Consider the following 21,644-nt stretch of genomic DNA (forward strand, 5'->3'; position numbering starts at 1 on the left):
GAAGCTAAAGCCATCAACGTACGCCGACGTAAACAAAGCGGTGTTCACGTGGTTCATGGACATGAGGGCTAGAAATCTTCCGATCAGCGGCACTCCCTTGCAGCAAAAGGCACGGGATTATGCCTGTATCTTGGGATTTGATGACTTAAAAGACAGCAATGGATGGCTTCAAGAACAGGTATGGCATCGCTGGAAAGATTATAAGCCGTGAGTCCTCTTCTGCGGACAGCGATGCTGCAAATTCTTGGGTAGAAGAGAAACTGCCAGCAATTTTAGAGCGCTACGATGCGTCCGAAGTCTACAACTGTGACGAGACGGCCCTTTTTTATCAATTGCTCCCGAACCGCACCCTTTGCCTGAAAGGCAACGTCTGCCACGGAGGCAAGCAGAGTAAACTTCGTATAACTGTTTTCAGACGGGTCTCACAAGCGCGTCCCACTGGTTATCGGTAAGAGTGCCCGCCCCAGTGCTTCAAAGGAACACACCGGATGCCGTGAAATACATGGCTAATACGAAAGCGTGGATGACGCGGGCCATATTTGGTGACTGGTTGAAGGCGTTCGATGCAGATATCAAGAAGCAAGGCCGCAGAATTTGCTTATTCTTAGATAACTGTGCTGCGTACCATCATGTTGAAGGCCTCGACCTTTCAAATATTGAACTGCAGTATTTGCCCGTGAACTGCACTTCCCTAATTCAGCCCCTCGACAAAGGGATTATCAACAGCGTGAAGTGCAGCTACCGGCGTAGACTGATCCAAAAGCTGCTTCTGGACATTCGTCTTCAGCGGGAAATGAAAGTGGACATTTTTCAAGCAGTTGAGATGCTTGAAGCATCGTGGCGAGAAACAAGTGCGGCCATTACCGCCAACTGTTTCAGAAATGCCCGCATAACGAAAGAAGTTCAGGCTGCGCAAACTGACGAAGAGGAGCCCTTAGGAGTGGAGCTTTCCGGGCCACCCGATCACGCCGAAGCTTGGGGCTTACTGCGCGTGAGTAGAGCAGCCCCTGACAACGTGCAGCTCTGTGACTTTTTGTATGCGGACGACTGTGCCGTGACTACTGAAGAGATGTCGGATGAGGCGCTGGTTGAAAGTGTCCGATGTCAGACTGGCGATGATGATGGATCTCCAGAGGTCGGGTCAGCATGTGATATGCCTTCTACAAATGAAGTGTTGGATGCCATCGACATTTTGCGACGCGCTGTGGGCTCGCTGGACGATGGCGGTACAGCTTTAAGTGTCTTGATGTCCTATGAACGATCAGTGGTGCCGACCCTCGTCAACAAATAGCACAGCAAGATCACTCGTTTCTTTTCAGAGCCGCCGCGGTGGCTCAGTGGCTATGGTGCTCGGCTGCTGTCCCGAAAAACGCGGGTTCGATCCCGGCCGCGGCGGTCGAATTTCGATGGAGGCGAAATTCTAGAGCCCCGTGTACTGTGCGATGTCAGTGCACGTTAAAGAACCCCAGGTGGTCGAAATTTCCGGAACCCTCCACTACGGCGTCTCTCGTAGCCTTAGTCGCTTTGGGACGTTAAACCCCAATAAACCAACCAACCAGCAATAAATGCATTCTGGGCGAGTTCACTGGCCTTGAATTACCTTAGTTTCGTTTCTGTATTTATCTTTTGAACTTTCTCGCGGAAACTGCGTATAATAAAACCTCCCTATAACGAAGATTTTTTGGGAATCTTCAATTTTGTTATATCTAGGTTCAACTGTAATGAAAATAATGAAGAAAAAAAACTCAATCGTGGCACGGTCCTTTCCTGTGCATGTCTCCCAGCTTTTGGGACAGGTGTTTCCGGACGGCCTTCAGCCGCTTCTGCTGCAGATCGGCTGGCACGTCGCCCATGTACACATGGAACAGAGCTGCACAGAATCAAATATATGATGCATTAGAACACAGCTTTATATATAGCTGGATATGTGACAAAAGCAAAATTGTGGAGCAAGTAAAATATGGCAACATTTAATTAATTTGCCCTATCAATGTGAAACTGAAACAGAAAAGCTGGAACTAGAAGCCACATTTCCAGCATTATACTTCATCTCACAAGTTGTTTGCAGCACTGTGAAGGCTGCAGTTACCTAAGCCAATTTGAACGGCATGCTCTGCAAAACGTACTCTGCACCCTTCTTGCAGCAACTGGTGGCTCCCTCCCTAGGGAGGAAAGAGCGCAGGAGACTCGGCCGACTCCATTTTTAATAATGGTGACAATACTTCGAGGCAGGCCTCCGCAGTGCTGTGTTCGTGCAGATTTTTTCTGCTAATTTAACCCGCGACTGAAACGTTTCCTTATACTTTCAAAACATTAACCAAACCTGACTTTCCAATTACTGCAATAAATGTTTGGAAAGTTTTCACAACACTGCTCAAGTATTCGAGGGACTATTTGTTGCTTGCACTGGCCAATTGAACAAGAGAGCGATACTCTTCGCAGTGCTGCAAAAAGCTTGAGATGAAGTATAGATGCATAAATGTTAACAAAATTGGCACTGGTGTTCTTTGATATTCCTATAAAAATCGTCTCAAGTATGATTTTTTAAAGGGCCACTGACCAGGGTTTGGATGTTTTTAGAAAATAAGCCCAGTGGTTAGATCAGGCATGGAAGATAGTCCCTCCAAAACAGTAGAGAGGCACGCGCCCCAGAAAAGAGTAAAAAATTCAACGCAAAGCTCTTTCGCTCTTCTCTTCTTGAAAGCGACCTCCTTGCGTTTGAACCCCTGAGTGTGACGTCATGCCCGTAGGCGTTCCATCGGTTTGGCGGCGAAGGGTGGGTGTAACCCAACGCCCCGCGTCCTCTCCTCGTTTGCGGTTCTCCATCCCGCATTTCGTTTTCTTTTTCCACTCGCATACATTGCCGCTGTCGTGGTATTCCAAAGCGCCATAGAAAAACAGAAAATACACAAACTCACAGGAGAAATACGCACAAAGACACATCTGGAGGCTCGTTTTCTTAGAAAAGCCGGCGGTGTCCGCGGGCCCGCGCTTCGTTCGCGCGCCCCTCTGGTCATAAAACGGAGGTGGGTCTTCCAGAAACAAACATACATGCATGAAAAGTACGAAGGGACGACACGAAACTCCACCCCTGTCGCTAACATCGGAAGGAAGGCTTGCGAGAGAGAAGGACCTCGGAGCAAAAGACGAAGGAAAGGAAGACGCATTGGCACTTTGATTTCCCCGGCTTTAACTCCGCATAACTCCAGTATTAATGCGTCTATTCAAAAAGTGTTTGCGGCCATGAGTTCGGGGTGACGATGCCTCACAACCACCGGATTTAGGCCGGGGGTGTCAGTGGCCCTTTAAGAGCGCAGCTCTTAACGCCCATTCATGGACTGAGCCGCGGCACCGTAACCAAGCGAACCAACGGATTAAAGGCAACCAAAGCGAAGACATCGTATGGAGGAAAGCAGGGGAAGATAGCAAAAACAAGAACGCGTGAAGTAAAACAGACGATGGTACAGTGGCAGCGTGAAATGGGCCGGTCGCCAACGACGGCATCACCGCGGTTTGTGTGCCCACGTGTGCAGGCGCTAGAGTACCGCCGCTCACTCAGATATGGCGTCCAAGCGGTGCATGCTGTGCATGCTGTCGTCTGCTGCTGTGAAACTGCACTACTTCCCACAGTCTCCAGATTAGCAAGGCAGTCGTGATACACGACATCCACTTGCGGCGGCCGCTGCTGCTGCCGTTACGTGCTACATGAGACATTCCTGAATGCAAGCTTTGCTTCAATCAACATTTTTTTTACTGTCTCGACATTACACTCAAAGCAACTGAAAAAGCCCTCTCACCTTTCAGTGAGGAGACTTTCTCTGGAGAAAGTGCCGGTTTGGCTTCTGTCATCCCCAGTGACTTCGATTTATTCGATATGACTCCTGTCACGCTGCGGCTTCTTAATTGGTCTGGCGTCCAGTAAATGAGCGACGCAGCACGACAGAACATGGAGTCTGTCGGGGACCGCAGCAAAATTTCCCAGGCACTGCGGTCCAGCCACACGCCGGAGCCTGCATATACCTGCAGCAAATTCCCAGAATTTTATGTGTGTACACTGAGAGCAGTCATCAAAGAGGACCTAAATTAAATATCACTTGAAAACTGGATAGAAAACAACAATATGGACAAAGATTTTTTTTTTACAGCAGCAGTGTGTCAAATCATGATAAAAACCCTCTACCTGATACACCACGCCCATTACAGAAAAAGAACTAAGCATCTGTGCAGAACATTAAAATCAAGCTACACTCGACTTCTCAAAGTGAAAGTAGGTTCATCAGCACAAAATATATTCAAAAGGCCAAACACTGAAAGTTTGGTTTTGTTTTTGGTTCTGTGGGGTTTAACGTCCCAAAGCGACTAAGGCTATGAGAGACGCCGTAGTGAAGGGCTCCGGAAATTTCGACCACCTGGGGTTCTTTAACGTGCACTGACATCGCACAGTACACGGGTCTCTAGAATTTCTCCTCCAAAGAAATTCTAGCCGCCGCGGCCGGGATCGAACCCGCGTCTTTTGGGTCACCAGCCGAGCACCATAGCCACTGAGCCACCGCGGCGGCCCAAACACTGAAAGATATGTGGAAGCAGCTGCGTCCTAGTCAACAGAATTGGGGTGGCATCAGGGTCCATCCACGACGTTCACAGATACCGTTTTTTATTCGAACCTAGGCTGATACTTAAAAAAAAGGTATTGAACTCTTAGGCGGGCTTAGATTCAAGGATTTTATTTCAAGGTTTCATATTCATAAAATACAAAAAAGTTGCACTTCAGTGGCGCCCCTACAAAATGTCCGCAAAAAAGAGCACTGTAGCCGTTACTATCCGTAGCCGATGCCGATCAGACCTCAAACGAGCATTCGCTGCCATTTTGGCCTTGTTCTCTCCTCGTGTGGTGGCATGAGCACATTCAGTGACAGTGGAAGTTTTCATACGTGGTTTTTCTCACGGACACCATGGCACCAACCAGGCGGTTTCGTTATACAGTTGAACCCCGCAATAACGAAATCGCCGGGGAAAGCAATTTTTTTCGTTCTCGTGAGAATTTCATTATTGCGAAAATGAGAGAAAGCAGACAAAAAAAAGAAATACCACAGGAACCACGTTTTACTGAAAAAATTGCGTAATTTTGACCTGCCGTCCACGGCCTCGGAGGAGTTTTAACACTCGATCCTCACAACTCAAAATATCTTATGTGGCCACGTCGTCATCATGCGTCGCGAGGAATGACCGCACGGTGAGTGCATCAAGCACATCTCGAGGACTCGCTTGCTTGGTTGCGGTTTCGTCGCCGTCATCGCTCTCGTTAGCGCCGCGTACGCTTCTGACTATGGCATCGTCTGTTAGTTCCTCGTGGACGAACAAACCGTCGTCAACGGACAGGAAGTCGTGCAGACCCAAGCCGTGCGGCGCAGTTTTGTCCACACTCAGAAGAGCATCCCATGCCTTGCTCAGTGTGGAAAGTTCGCTCGCGTCACCAGACGCACTTGCACCTTCTGCTGGTCACTCAGACTCTGGAGGTGCAGCTGGCACCTGCTGGTTATTAAAGCCAGATGGCTGTGGCCATAGACACGTTTGTATGCAGCGCGTAACGGACCCACTTGCATAATAAACCCACCCACCACTTCAGTCGTTGAGAGCTTACATTCTTTTTAAAGCGCTAACTTAGCTCTTTTCTTTGTCAAGCTGTTTCCGCCGTCTGTGGACCTGCCTGCGCACCAAGATATGCTGCGCATGGCTAGCACGGCGTGTTGCTTCTGTGGAAAGGAAGGGAGGGGGCATTGAAGTTGGCAGAGCGCCAAGATGCCGCGCACTGATAGCGTTACAGCGCGTTTATAGTTCGATGGTGGAGGGGTGGTACGCTAGCTCGGCAAAGTTGCCAAGTTGCGTGCCAAGATTTCGTGCGCCGTGACAGGAGCGCCGGTGACCGCACGCTTTTATTGACGAATGAAGTAACGCACCAACTGACCGACGGCTGGCCGAGCCAGCGGGCGGATATTAAATTTTCACTGTTGCAAAAAAATCTTAAAACTTTTTCCTGCGCGTAATGAACCGTCCCCCAAATTGGGGTCAACTTTTCTGGAAAAAAAGTTGGTTCATTATGCAAGTATATACGGTTGGTTTCTAAAATACCTAGAAAACGTTTTAACACATTTTTGATTAGGATTTCACCTGGATTACACTGTTTCTATGTTATTTTGAGATCGTGCAAAGAAAACTCGCGACCCGCTACGGCAGAAATTTTCGTTGTCGCAGGGCTGCCGGTTGAAGATGTGTCGTTGTTGAGGGATATGAAATACGTGTAGCCCTACGTACCTCTGCCGGGGACTCCGAAATATTTTGTTGTTGCGAAAATTTCGTTGTTGAGGGCTTTCGTTATCTGTAGTGTTGCCTTCAAGCACGAAGTTATACTCGCTGCAGAGCAATCTTCAGTTGTGCAAGCCGGGCGGGACTTCAGCGTGGATGAAAAGAATGTTTGCATTTGGAGGAGGCAATGTAATGAAATTTTTGCTTGCGCCGCAACGAGAACTACTTTCACAGGCCCAAAGAAAGGCCGCCATCCCAAAGTGGAGTTAGCACTGGCCGAGTTCATGAAGTCGCAGAGGTCAGCAGCACTTCCAGTGACAACGGAAGTGCTACAGGCCAAAGCAAGAGAGCTGGCTAGAGAGCGAGGCATTCCCCGGGAACAGTTCAAAGGTGGCTGGGGTTGGTTGCAGAAATTCATGAAGCGCTTTGGCTTCAGCCTCCGACGTCGCATGTCCATCTGTCAAAAGCTGCCGGGCGACTATGAAGAGAACCTGATCGCATTTCAGCAGTTTGTTATAAAGAGGGTGGAGCAAAGCTACGTAGTAGGGCAAACGGGAAACACCAACCAGACGGGTGTATGGTTTGACATGCCAGTGGCGTGCACAGTGAATGAAAAAGGTGCAAAGGAGGTCAAAGTGTGCTCAGCCGGATACAAGATGCAGCGCATGACAGTAATGTTGGGCTGCACGGAGGATGGCCACAAGCTGCCGGTGTACATAATTTTCGAACGCAAGACTCTTCCAGCACGGAAGTGTTCACAACAAACGTGATCGTCCGTGCCAATGAAAATGGATGGATGGCGAGCGAAATGGTTGAGGAGTAGATAAGAATCATTCGGCAACGGCGTCCAGGGGCCCTCTTGGCCAAACATTCCCTCCTCGTCCTAGACTCCTACCGTCGGCACCTGACCGATGGCGTAAAAGGTGCGCTTGCCAAGGCCAGTACTGAAATCACCATCATACCCAGCAGCATGACAGGCCAGCTGCAGCCTCTTGGTGTATGCCTCAACAAGCCTTTTAAGGATCGGCTGCACAAATACTACATGGAATGGCTTAGTGAAGACCGCGAGCTTACACCAACAGGTCGCATAAGGCACGCATCGCTAGGAGTTGCGGCCAGCTGGACCGCTGCAGCCTGCCTACAATCGCAGCAAGTTTTTTTTTTCTGTGGCCTTCAACTTTCGGGTCTTAGCTTAGAATCGTGGTCTGCCTAGATTTGAGTAAATACGGTAATTCAACCCATATGCCCAAAATATTTCATACAATTACCTTCCCATCGTCCCGGGTGGCACCTATGATATCGGCTCCAGGCAGCTGTAAATCGCAGCTGCCACATTGAGCGTCAATATCCGCATCTGAGGAGATTTTTGGGAGGCATGAAAACAGTTAACACTTTCTATAAACCCCAACACAGAGCTCCATTGATTCAGCTCCCTTAGACTGAGCCTGCTGGCCACATTGGCTGTGATGCAGAAAGCACTGAAAGAGGGTACGGCTCACATGCAGTAAATTCATGGAGCAGTAACGACAAAGTACGCTACACAGGCCAGAGTTCCCTGCCTACCATGTCTGCTTGGCACTGCAACACATTCAAGCGAAGTGGTGAGTAATGACATAATTAGGTTGCTGATAACAATAGTTGAACAGCATGTATCACAAGATGATTCGCTCACCGTACTCGTCCTGACTCATAGCCGCTCCACTGGTAGACGGCAGTGCTGTAAAAATGATACACTTTGAGTGACATCCACACACCACAAAGCTCATTTAAGCAAGGCCCCTAAAAGAGGAAGTACCGGTTCTGTGCTACAGCATCTATATATCTTTTACACCTAAATAGCCAGCTTACTCGATCTACTAAGCCAAATGGCTTAAGCCACCGCAACTTATCACCACCCTTGCAGAAGTGTTTACTGGTGGCCTTACAATGTACAGATTTGCAACTCTAACACAAACTATTTCACCTGAACAAGGCAATCAGCGTGCAAATAACCTTTATTCTAATATGAAGCCCACATATTTCAATTCAGCTCATTTGAAGGCAAGGGAGCCTGCCTGCCTGCAATGTCTGTTTGGCACAGCGCCGCATTCAAGCCAGGTAGCAATAAGGCAAAATTAGGCTGACGATAACAGTAACACAGCATGCCTCACAAAAGGGTTTGCTCACCAAACTCGTAAGGGTCACTATTGCCAGCCCCTGCGGCGGTGGACGGTGTCGAGTGAGGCAGTGCTGTGAAAATGATGTACTTTGAATGCAAATCCACACACCACAGAGCCCACTTAGGCAGGGCTCCTAAAACAGGAAAAGCCTTTCTGTGCTAGAACAGCTATTCAGCTTTGACACCTGCAAATCACGTTAATCTACCTGGTTGGGCTGAAAGGCATAAATTTATGAACCTGAGCTACTCTGCAAGTGTAACACAGCACACATTACAAGCATCTGCGTTCACAAAATGGCCTTAGCTACTGCAACACATCACAGGCCCTATGAAAGGGTTTCTTGGTGGCCCTACAATGTACAGATTTGCAACTCTAACACAAACTATTTCACCTGAACAAGACAATCAGCGTGCAAATAACCTTTATTCTAATATGAAGGCCACACATTTCAATTCAGCTCATTTGAAGGCAACGGTGCCTGCCTGCCTGCAATGTCTGTTTGGCACAGCGCCGCATTCAAGCCAGGTAGCAATAAGGCAAAATTAGGCTGACGATAACAGTAACACAGCATGCCTCACAAAAGGGTTTGCTCACCGGGCTCGTCAGGGCCACTATTGCCAGCCACTGCGGCGGTCGACGGTGTTGAACGAGGCAGCGCTGTGAAATTGATACACATTGAATGCACATTCATACACCAGAGAGCAAATTTAACTAAGGTCCTTAAAAGAGGAAGTACGTGTTCTGTGCTACACCTCTACATCTTTCACATCTGCAAAATGAAACTTACAAAGGCTATTAGCCGAGCCTAAAGGTAAGAACTTATGGAGCTGAGCTACTCTGCAAGTGTAACACAGCACATATTGCAAGCATCTGTGTTCATATAAATGGCTCGAGCCACTGCAACTCATTACAGCCCTTGTGAAAGGGCTTACTGGTGGCAGAGGATTTGCATGGCGACGTCGAACAGTCCCTTTACCAGTCGTTTTTGAACGCTTGCAACTAGAATGTTTCCATCACTGGGCCAATTCTTGCCGCAAAAGTGAAGAAGTTTGCTTTCCTTGAATTGCTTGTTTATTTTAAGAGGTTTAACATCCCAAAATGACTCAGGCTATGAGAGACGCCGTAGTGGAGGGCTCCGGAATTTCGACCACCTGAGATTTTTTAACGTGCACTGACATCGCACAGCACATGGGCCCCAGCATTTTGCCTCCATCGAAATGCAGCCACCACGACCAGGATCAATCCTGTGTCTTTCGGGTCAGCAGCAGAGCGCCATAACCGCTGAGGGAGGCCTTACATGCCGGAATAGCTGATGGGAAAATAGACCACCAGGGGATGTCAGAGCACGCTTCCGGACCTCCTGACATGAAGGTGACCTTGTTAGAAGCGGTGCAGTTTGTGTACAGTGTGTGATACGAGGTGAGGCAGGCCACAATAAACAACTGTTCAAGAAAAGCAGGCTTTGTGCTCCATAGCTGCACTGTCTCGGAAGAGACAGATGACTTGCTCCCCAAAGCTGCCGATGTGGGTTGTGATGTGTGAGTGGCGCAATGGTGTAATGTGGTCTGCCGTTACTAATGAGTGTGACACTAATGATTGTACAGGTGTGTGTAAGGCTGCTGCCGCATATCCTATTGGAGTTTGCATGTGATGCACACGGGGCGAGGACTGGCACACTTGAAATTTTATTAGTCTCACCATTGCAAATGAATTAATCGTGAACAGCTTACGCTCGGCTTAGATGCAAATGCAGAGCAAACTAAAACCCCTAAGAATCTCAAGTCTCTTAGAAAGAAATAATAAAGAAAGGAGGCAGTCCAGAAAATTCAGAGGATTGAATTAAAGCAAAGCAATGTATATGGGTTTTAACACATGAACAATGTGTTGGGTGAGCTGGTAATGGTTGCAGGCTCTAGCAAACAAAGTGAAGACAACACAAAAACAAGCCAGTAGCCTCTCCTCTCTTGCGTTAGTGCTTTCATATTTTGCGGCCTCGCAACAGTGGCTCAGTGGTTAAGGCACTCGGCTGCTCAGCTGAGGGACACAGGTTCAGCTCTAGCCGCACCGGCCACGTTTTGATGGAGGCGAAACACAAGGCACCCATGTACTGTGTGGTCTCAATGCACAATAAAGAACCCCAGAGATCTGAATTAATCCAGAGCCCTTCCACTACAGCGTCCCTCCATAGCCCATGTTGCATTGGGACATTAAACCCCATACACCAAACCACATTTTGCGCTAAGTCGTGCATATAGTACAAGTAGTTGCATATAGTAGCAAGTTTATGAGTTTCGCCATTGTAAAGGCAGTTGAATTGAGATGCTGTTAGCTACAGGTGGGCTTAGCCTTGCTGTTTGTGCCAGCAATTGCTCCACAGTAGCGACACCTACAATCCGGCACTGAACTCACAAACAAATAATTGTCACTCCTGCAGTCACCATGTGGAGACTAGGTTTATGCCCAGTAAGTCCTTTAAAAGAAGACGTAAAGCCTCCTTTTTACAGAATTGGTCCCCACGCGGGAAAACAAGGGGGGTCCTGCCTTCGTGAGAGAACAGGTACTCGTGACTGATTTCTACCGCCTGGGGTGCCTTCACATGCACTGAGGGCGCACAACACGACTGTTTTTTGCATTTGGCTGAGTGTTTGGCTGGGACTTGTCCTCCACTTTGTGCTCAGCTGCAAAGCATGCCCACCACTGTGCCACCCCATTAGCTGAATGAAGTAACCAAAGTAACAGATGCACTTTAAAAGAGCTCACTTGCCTCTGTTTTCCTGCATGCGCAGTTGTGGCACTGTGCTGTTGCGCAGTTGTGGCACTGTGCTGCTGCGCAGTTGTGGCACTGCGTTTACCTGAACGTCCATACTCGACGCGCAGATAAGTCTGCTTTCTGAAATGTTCGACATAACAGGTAGCGTTAGATGGAACAAAACAAAAAACTAAAACTTCACACCACATTATCATCCTCAGAGAAGATTACTTTACCAATAGTTAAAGCTCTGCCCAAGTATCGCTCTTCTCTCACCCCAAAGTAAATACATGCCACTGCTGCCATATCTTTTTCACAACCTGTTTTCAAGTGCGGGCAAACCCTAGACCTTCCCACTGTTGTGACCACAATTATTTTTAAGATTCTGATTCCAGGTGCTCTTAAAGGGACACTGAGGACAACTCTAGCAATTTTTTTTTTCTTAGCAAAACTCGATAGTTGGGCACTTCGTGGCTTAGTTGTCGCTTGTGCGAAAGATGTATTTATTGCTGAGAGATTTGGATCCGAAGTTGAAATACTTTTTCCCGCCGCTCCAATTCAAACAGGCGGCTCTCTTGCGACGAAACAGAGAAACAGTGACGTAAACGCCGACTCCGTGATTGCTGGCGCAGTGTGGTGCGGTCTAGCAGCCGAAATAAAAGCTACCGCCGGCTGGGCGCTTAAAGCAGGAGACACATGTACGAAGTCTGCTGCAGCGCTGCGCGCGAACTGTTGCAAGCGGTTCACCATCACACAGCAAGCAGGGACACATGGAGCGGCAGCGACGAATAAGCCCACAGCCGGTATCGCACTGCCACCCCGAAGGAGTGTCCGACAACTGCCGAGGTGTACCCCTAATTCGCATTAGTAAACACAAAACAGCCTTGTTATCAGAAAGACTGCTTGCTATATTCGAGCAGCGGCAAAGCACGTCTGCACAAGTACCGAGCTTTCAGCAACGGCGTCGATCGCGGGCGCGCCGGGCGACGAACTGAGCTGTTTCCTGGCTGCCGTAGTCGTCGCTGCCTATACCGTGTTTTGCATCGAAGACACAGCGGACAGCGCTGTAATAAAAGTATACTAGTCTCGTCATTGCTTTGATATGATCGACCTCTCACAATAACAATGATATGTACAATTCCCACGACACCAGCGCAGGAAGCAGCAGACACCAGGCGAGGCGCCCCGAGCAGCAGCAGCAAAGCGTTTGTGGGAAGAAATATGCATGTATAGCCGCTACCACTGCTATCGGCAACCAAGTATTGGTCAACGATCCTCAAAAATGCTCTATTTTTGCCGGTCCTCTGCATCAGGCTTTGTTATGCCCGCGAATAAACAATTTTAGCCCAGCCCCTTTTTCTGACACCGGCGTGCGGCATCCAGCCTTCCAAGATGGCCAACACGCCGGCCCCAGCAGCGCACCTATACGTCATCGTGAAGTTACAGCTCTCAGCGCTCGCATTGGCTGCAGCCACTTGTTGCGACGAAGGGCTGCGGCGGGTCGTTGACATCTAGCCTGTTGGACGCAGGCGGCGAGCTGTGATCGGACGTTGCGACGATGTTCGTTACCGATCCTGATAACGCAACCCTGCCAAAGAATTCCGGCCTGCACTTCAGCGGCCTCAGCCCCAAAGAGCGTGCGATGCTTTGGGGGGCAGAGGCGGCTGCTTTCCGCGAAGAGCTGAAGCATACCGAAACTGAACTGGCCGCCTGTCGCGCCGCCAAGTAGTTTTTTTTTTTACTTCCAACACACCGGTTGTATTTTCTCAGTCTTCCTTCCATGATAAAAGTTCACTAGCGGCTATGAAGCAAAACTTAATTCAATTTTCACACGTGTAACCTTCACGCCCATTTGTCAGCCTCAGAGACGCGTGGTGTTTCTCTATTTCATCATCCGCCTTGTACTTGCGAGATTAGGCTGTGGCGGCGACACCTGTATTTTAGCGCTTGCTCATTTCTACCTTACAACAGCTCTGTTTTCGGTAAGACTGGTGTTTTTGTGATTAGGGGCTGGTATTCAATCGATACAAGCCAACTTCAATTTCTCCTCAGTGTCCCTTTAAAGCCTGCCATTATCTGCTTGCCTGCTCTCTTCTTGCCCCCATCTGCATGTGACCAGATTATGCACTCACCAGATGAAAATATTTTGAGTAGCAGGCTTTTCTGCAGGTCCGCGTTTAGTGCGCGAAGTTCTTTAACTTCCGCTTCAAGTGGCTCGCAGCCCCCTTCCCTGCATGTGCAGGTGCAGTGTGGGACAGCATGGGCAGAATCTTTTTCTGCCAGCTTTCCTCTCAGGTCCTCAATCTCCTGCCTCAACGCCTGGAGTTGCTGAAGTGCAGGACATTGGCAAGCGGCTTCCACCTCTCCTGCCTGGTCCTGCATTTCCTGCAGGAGGTCCAGCTCATGTTTCCGCTGCACCTCCTTGCGCAGCTTTTTAGCTGGTGGCGTTACCTGCAATTCAAAGTTTAGCAAGGCCAACCAAAACTTAAAAATGCCACAGCAACGTATTCACAGTTTTCTACGGTTGGCTTCTTGAAAGCAAAATGAAAATGACTATATACCCCCAGCACCACTTATGAACAAGCTGCAATCCCATCTCATCCTTCGTGCTCCCATACAGTGAAGCTGAAATAGAGCTTACTAGCCCCAAAAAATCTAAAACACCAAGCATGACGCTACACCTACCAATAGCAGCAGGTGCATGCCACTTCCTTTCCTTATGTCTCTACAAAGCTATAAGTAGAGCTAGCCATTATGCTCTTAACCTCTTATCACATAGCCTATCATGTGTGACACAGCATACTACTTCTTTCAAGTAGTCACGAACAATAAAAGAAGTCTGCATTATTTTCCAAGGGATGGTTGCCAGACAGCACACTGTGCTGAGACGTTGGCGCCGAGGTCTGGCATTGACAGACCCCTGTGTCTCCATGCGTAGCCTCCTAATGCCACCATTTCAGCTCCAGCAAAATGGATAGACGAGACACTGGTGCAACGCAAGACAAGTGTTGCCGCTTAGTGGTTTTGCCTTAAGATTTAAAACAAATAATTCGTAATGAACAAGCCGCAGTCACAATACCTTTTCTTTGTCCTTTGCGCTGCTGCGTTTCACGCTAGCAGGCACTAGTGGCCTCCTGCGCCGCTTCTCGGAATAACTTCTCATCTCCTCTTCTGTTTCTTCAATTGCAGAGAACAGGACAAGATGACCAAACAAAGCAGTGCTTCTACAGTGCTTTTTTTTTACAGTTATGGCGAGAGGTATATTTTGCAGCATTCTTCATCAAGTCTCACCGGGTGAGCCAGCATGGTGTGCAGTGCTCTGCGGTGGTGGCTGAGAGTGGCGTCAAGAACAACGGCAAAGGGCGCCCACCAGAGATTAGACCTACTGTCACCTAGTGTAGAGACTCATGGCTAGCATGGCATCGTTCAGGCCAGGCAAGTATGTAACCACTGAGGCATGCCAGCCAATTACCGGGTGTTCCAAACCTGGAACAGCTTTCAGAATACTTGTGCGCATGCTGACACTCACCAATTTCCAGGAAGTGAAGAGACACAGTAACATGCCATAGAAGCTACTGCCTAACTCCCACTGTTCAAACTTAAAATTTCTGAAAACCTAGAGGAAACAGAAACATATGTACCCAGTGCACCTTGTGTACCCATGGAATACAAAAATACACCTGTCGAGAAAGTGTGTGAGCGTGCACACATGGTGGCAGCAAGTACGGAGCTGTACCTATGACTGGTAGCTTTAAATGTGCTCCAAGACCCTTTCATCCCATCGTGCTGTGAGAGACAAAATAGACATCTCTGTAACGTTTTTCAACTTAGACGCTGTCCTGAACAGTTTTCCCTAAGCATTGCATAACTTTTCAACCTCATCCATATGCACTTGACGAGCGGTGACCGAGAGCCACATGCCTCTGGGACCTCAGCAGGCCAATGTAGGTCTCGGTTGGCTTGTTCAGTATGCTTGCTGGGATTGCTCTCCGGTTTCTTGGTGTGCAGCGGGGCACCTAAAAACTGCCCCAGCAGGGTGCACTTCCGATCAAAAGTGGCCAGTGCAAACTAGTGTTGCTGATAAAGGATGAAAGTGCACACCAAGGCACACCCCTGTGGATGATCAAGAATGCTACTACACTCATTTAGACCGTGATTTATCATCCTTACAAAGGCAACTGAAAACATCACATGCCATGCTTTCGATACTACAGTAATGTATATCCCACAAAATCACTCTGAAGATTACTTTAGCAGCACCGATATACATAGCTTGCATGTGACGTCATATCAGCGCACTCACTGCTGCGCCAACCATGCTTATGAACCACTGGGCTGCCGCGCATGCATAGATGCAGACAAAAGGCCGCATTCCGTCCTGACATGACCTCCTTTCTGCTTTTTGCGTAGAAATACCTCCAATTTTGACTGTGCAAACCTTTCACGAGGGTTACATATCGCAGCTATTCATATCAGTGACTGCTTGGTGCAAGAAAAATGTTTGTCCGTATGAGAGGCTGACCACCCATGACGCATCAGAAACAGAAAATATCTTGGCCTTAGGCTGTTCCTCAATGTGACATGGTAGCATTGTGAAGTACCTTATTGTTCCCCATGAATGAAAGTGTACAAATCGCTATAACTGCATGTTAACTTCGCTGTTACTATGGTGAACTTGTCAGTAACCCAGCTCATAGAGGATGTTCGAAGGGCTCTCACTTGCGCAATGTTTTTTTTTATGCTCTCAGCCAGCTAACTTATCTCGAGCTGTTAATGTAGCATTGCTGTTAGTGCTCATCCCTTTCTAGCTTTCTAGATGCTAAAATGCAGTCCACACAAATACTGATATCTTCAGTAATCATCATTCAGGCAGAAAGACAGATGCATGGCAGGATCACTACCCTTGGCACACAAGCCTCGACATGCTATTTCAGGAGCTTAATTCACTGGTTTTCACTCACTCGTTATTCACTGTGCGCTAGTGGCATGCAGAACCTTTATGCTTGCCACTGTACTTACAAAGTAGAGGCGAGCAACGGTGCCTCTTACGGTTAGTTCAATGGGTGGCCGTCACTCCAACACACACAATCGTGCTATACAGCAAAGGTTCCCTTGTTTCACCATCATGACACTGTTGACAGTTGACTAGAAATTCACGATTCCCGCGGTCGCAGTTGGCACTTCTAATGTGCACATTCTCCCACTCAAACTGGTGCTGTGGGATCCTCCGCTTTCAACAGAACATTGTGTTGGTTAAGTTTCCTTTCCCAGCCATCACTGTGCTTGGTGGAACCTAGTATCTTGCACACAGCTGTACTCAAATGAGGCAGCATGATGGTTGTGCCGGCTAGTGGTTCATAAGCACATACATAAAAGACCTTTCTGCACTTCACATTTTTCTACACCTTGTTACGCTTGAAAATGAATAGCTTAAGAATGGAATACATTACAGGGAAAGAAGAACTCTAGTTTGGGCTAGTTGGTTCATGATTCAACAGGAAAATTGCGCAAAAGACGTGGACAAAGGAGACAAATACGACAGGACCAGCGCCAACTTACAACTGAATTTTATTTCGCACCAAGCCCGCCTTTATGTAGGCCAACACGCCCTAACATCCGTGTAATCACGCACAGGCAGTAGAAAAGATAACTGTAAGATATCTAGCACATGAAGCGCAATAGCTACCACGTAACATACTATTATGGCTAAAAAACCCAACAAAAAAAAAACCAACAAAAGTATAGCAAAAGTATAGTTTGCTATACTTTTGTTGGGTTTTTTTTGTTGGGTTTTTTTAGCCATGATAGTATGTTACGTGGTTGCTATTGCGCTTCATGTGCTAGATATCTTACAGTTATCTTTTCTACTGCCTGTGCGTGATTACACGGATGTTAGGGCGTGTTGGCCTACATAAAGGCGGGTTTGGTGCGAAATAAAATTCAGTTGTAAGTTGGCGCTGGTCCTGTCGTATTTGTCTCTTTTGTCCACGTCTTTTGCGCCATTTTCCTGTTGAATTACAGGGAAGCATAGTTAACAGATGCAATCGTTTAATGCGCGTGCTGGAAAGACCTAATAAATGGTATACGCAGGTGCCTGGTGAGCAGCGGCAGTTCAGAAGGGCAGTTCAGTAATTTCACTGCCAGTAACAGTGACATGAACCGTGCTGCAATATATTTCACGCTTATTGGGGGATTATTTCGCCCTTCATGCATGACTACTCTTTGCAATTTAACAATTTGAGTCTGCATTTCAGCTACGAGATTAATCTGAAGGAAGCGTTTCACTATCACACAGGACTAATGCAGTCGAAGTTTATGCAGCACAGGCGTGCGCAGGCCTGCCTAGAGGGCCTCAAAACGCGGGTGCTGCATTGCAGGGGCAGTTCTAGAGCTTGAACACAGCAAGAGACATCCAAACGACAACCGAAGTACACTGCTCCAGCCTAACAAGGCAGCTCACTTCTGCACACGAGCCTGAACTCCAAGTGTGGCCGACTCGAAACCCCGAAATCGTAGAGGCAAGGTCAAGAGAAACACAAGCCCATCATTATCCGCGGACTGCACACTTGTGCAAAAACAAAGGTATACATGCGCAGTGGCAACTGCTATGAAATGCACTCCGAACCGCACTGCACACCTGCCGTAACACGTTTACGCACATAAAGAACTGGTAGTGGATTGCAAAACGCTAGCACAAACCACTTACCGGTGAGATGAAGGATTTTTGCGTCGTAATAGCCACCTTGGGTGGCATCGTCGCCGCGCCAGTAGGCCTGGTATAGCTTTCCAGGATCGAAATCCGCGACATTCTTAGGCGCGAAATGTTCGATGTCGCCGTGCTGAATGTTCGCGACTGTAAGGTCACAGACATATTCCACAAGCGCGAACATTTTTGAATTCACGCTGAATCCCACGCACTTTTCAAGAAAATAATGCACGTCTACACTCGCACTATGATTACTCGCACCAACGCACTCTAAGGAAAGCAAGTGAAGGCATAGGGCGAGCATGGCGAGCTGTTGTGCGCGAACCACGCATGCCGGCACATCTCATTGGCGCTAGCATCGCTAGCGCTATTTCATTAGCATCGCTAGCGTATTTAAACAGACAGAAATATGCCTTTTGTTTTTTATACAAAAATTAAAACGCAGCAGTGGCTTCATCTGGAGGGGAATGATCACACACTAGTTGGTCTGTATGTCTTTGCATTCGTTAGGAATTAGTGTTGCAGGGCCCGACGGTGTGTCCATCAACGTTTGTCACTGATTTATTTGCGAGTTTTATTTCACTTATCATTACATGCGGACAGCATCCTCGAACTTCGAGTAGCGCGGACATTCAAACTCCTTTCCTCATTACAGCTTTTTGACGCCTGTTTGACAGGCGAGCCTTGTCACGTTTCCTGTACGAATAGGAGGTAGCAGTTACCTTGTTTATCGTACGGCGGTCCTAAAACTGCCTAAAAAATGCCACATGGTCGTTTGCTTAAACTGCTAGGAAAGGAGGGTGGTCACTTAGTAACAAAATTTGTTCCAGTAGACAAGAAAAAAAACAGGCCCATCTTGTCCTTTCCCCTTTTTTTGCATGGACACTTATTGTACTACGTTGTAATAGCAGTGTTGAGGCCCTAATTATTTCAGAGCAGGAACTAACATGTCTTACATACGCTGTTCGATCGTATCAAGCACAAACGTCTGAAATGCATGACGAACTGCTCTGTCGATCTAGTGTTCCAGAGATCGTGCAATGCGTCACAGTTTACAATGAGGCCATGGAATCACACGAAGACACGTCCAGTGCAGATGCTCTTGCATGCAGTCCACGCCTTAATTGACTACGCATAAATTGCTGATATATGCTCCACGAAAGCAAGTTTAATTCTCTATATCGACCCTGCCTTCCTGTATAATCTAGTGCGCCATAGGCACGTACGCTCTCCCGGTGCATTACACACCTAGGCGCGCTGTGGGGTACCCAATCGACGGTGCCCAAGCTACACACACATATATAAAAAGCACCGTGATAGAAGTATCCGGATTAATTTCGAGTACGTTGCACTGCACGACATTTATCGCACAGTATATGGCCCGGGCCTTTAATGTATCTCGTCTCCGCGCTGAGAAGCAAGCACACGCCCTGCGCATATATGCCGGAGGTGCGAGGGGCACGCAGACTAGTCCGCCACCTGACAATCAGCAATTGCGCTCTCCCTGGCTTTAAGACTGAAGTTTTTCATCAGTGACGAATGGATATGGGCCGTCGTCGCCGAATACGCGCATCTTGGAATGCTAGGATCGAATAATAGGAGCTCAATACAAAGCCCTCAGAACTACCGGTTGCGATGCCAGCCGGGCCCGTAGTGTTCTTCCAGCAGCACAATGCAGCACATACGGCTGTCGCTTTGCTTGGAAAAAGTTCTGAGAATTTGAGGGAGACCGGCGGCGACCGGATCAGCACGCGCCCGGGGTGGCCACAGATGCTTCGAGCAATATGCACCAACATGAATGGCTTCTAATAAAGGACGCCATGCAATCAATCAATCTCACTGAAACGTGGCCCGCTGGGGTGGACCTTTTATCCCGTGTCCTCGCGGTAAGCATCTGACGCCATGGCCACTGAGCCATATCGCGCCAGGTGAATACATGTATTAAAATGGTAGTATATGTTTTCGTACAGGACGTTCACACATATGATTGTTGGAAGCTAGGGCGCACTGTGCGGCGCGTTCGTTGTTTGCTGCTCAGAGATATAATCGTTTGACATATGTGTGACCCACACAAATATAATACAGCCATGCACGGCCACCGTGGTTCTTGCATATCTCGTCTCAGTATACGCCACGAGCTGTGGAACTGTGGTAGGCTAGTCTAGCCACCCTAGCTGTGGACCAGCTCGCGTCTACCGCACAGCCAAATCCATATCCTTGTCCACTCAGGCGTTCTGGATTTCCTTTTCTCTTTCTCTGGATAGTGAGACTTCACCTGAGATAAAAGCGCGCAAAACGCTAGCTTCAAGGGCTGGCGTTCCGTGGTGGCTTCAACTGATATCGCGATGTCAGGAAAGCCACGACAGCGCTACAGGCGTTACCTCGAGCAGGGAACCAGCGTTCAAGTTCCTAGGCAAACTGTGTCCAATGTAAACAAGAGAGTCAGGACTTCAGCTATTGTTCAGGTAGGTGCACATGTGGTGCAATGAAGTGCTTATGCAAGGCCTCCGGAATGAAGGGAGGAGAAAAAGGGGAAGGGGGCGTTCTCCGCCCTTCCTTCCTCCCAACATTTTTCCACAGGCCCCTGTTGTATCCCCAGTTGCAAGCCTGGTCAGGTCTCTGACAAATGCTTACATTCCAGGGCTTATTAATATAAAGCGCAGTGAAGCTGAGCTTGTTGGCTTCATTGACCACTGGATCATAAAACTTTCATTTCAGTAGCTTACAGAAAATGTACCATTTTTAACATGGTTGATCACTCTTTGTGTGGATCTTAAGCTGCCTATTTTAATGTAGGGTTTATATGCATTAACAAATAAGTCTTTGAACAATGTGAAATAAATATATGCAGGGTCAAATGTATAAATATCTAAATGAAACAAATAATCAAATAAAACAAACGAGGTCTTGCCCCTCACTCAAAAAATAGTTCTGGAGTCCCTGTACTTATGAGTTTTCAGCAAGAAGTTTGCATCATTTGCACGCATTTGCATCACTGCAATTTACTAATTCGGCCATGAGTGCGCATGGAAAAGTGATTTCCTAGGGAATGTGTACTGAAGCGGCATACACTTGTGCTTAATCAGCATCACCAGCTTGCTTGCGGTCACAAGGCATTCAAACTCACTTTGCCGGCACATTTGATACAGGCAGTTGAGTGCCTGTGAACAAATGTTGAGAAAATATTATGTAAAGGTACGTTCATGTACTCAATATTCGTTTCACATTGCATGTCTGGTAATAGTTAACAGGTGCAGAGTAGTATGGTACCAAATGGGAGGCAGTAAACAATGACAGAAATTTTAGCATCTCTGCCATTTGGCTACTCCCTGTTCCATGACTCATAGACCCCATTGTAACAATTGCGTTAGTCCACTGACATTTCAGTGTTTACAGTTTACTGTATCCTAGTAGTAACTGAAGCATTTTATCAGTATGTTTGTCCTTTTGGCTTTCTTGATAGACTTCAGAATCGTTTCTTTCTCACCACTTGAATGATTACACGTAATTCTGTGACTGCAGCTGACGGCTTTTTTTTCACGTTTTCCTGATCTCTTTTTTTGCACTCTTCTGCCTTTCTTTCTTCGAGTGCATTCCCTATGGACAGCACCATTTTCAAGTTGTATACAGCTGGCTACAATCTCATGTTTTTCATAAGGAGCATGTATTGTTATTGTCAGCATGGCTACACATACTTCAACCATTGGGAACTTTCTTATTGGGCAAA

General features: G+C 47.7%; 1 protein-coding gene across 1 annotated transcript; it reads right to left on the bottom strand.

The window, feature by feature from the left end:
• Window positions 1–1,745: 1,745 nt before the first annotated feature.
• On the bottom strand, window positions 1,746–14,517 carry LOC149355783 (uncharacterized). The gene is made up of 8 exons (XM_089576188.1): window positions 14,503–14,517; window positions 13,344–13,662; window positions 11,227–11,352; window positions 9,057–9,119; window positions 8,470–8,595; window positions 7,572–7,657; window positions 3,798–4,020; window positions 1,746–1,870 (listed from the first exon to the last, which is right to left on the bottom strand). Exons 1-8 carry the CDS (start codon window positions 14,515–14,517, stop codon window positions 1,746–1,748), a joined length of 1,083 nt encoding a protein of 360 aa, XP_089432314.1.
• Between the last annotated feature and the right edge of the window lie 7,127 nt (window positions 14,518–21,644).

The sequence above is a fragment of the Amblyomma mixtum genome, chromosome 3, assembly GCF_055824585.1.
Source record: "Amblyomma mixtum isolate Tamu chromosome 3, ASM5582458v1, whole genome shotgun sequence".
Taxonomy (NCBI): Eukaryota; Metazoa; Arthropoda; class Arachnida; order Ixodida; family Ixodidae; genus Amblyomma; species Amblyomma mixtum.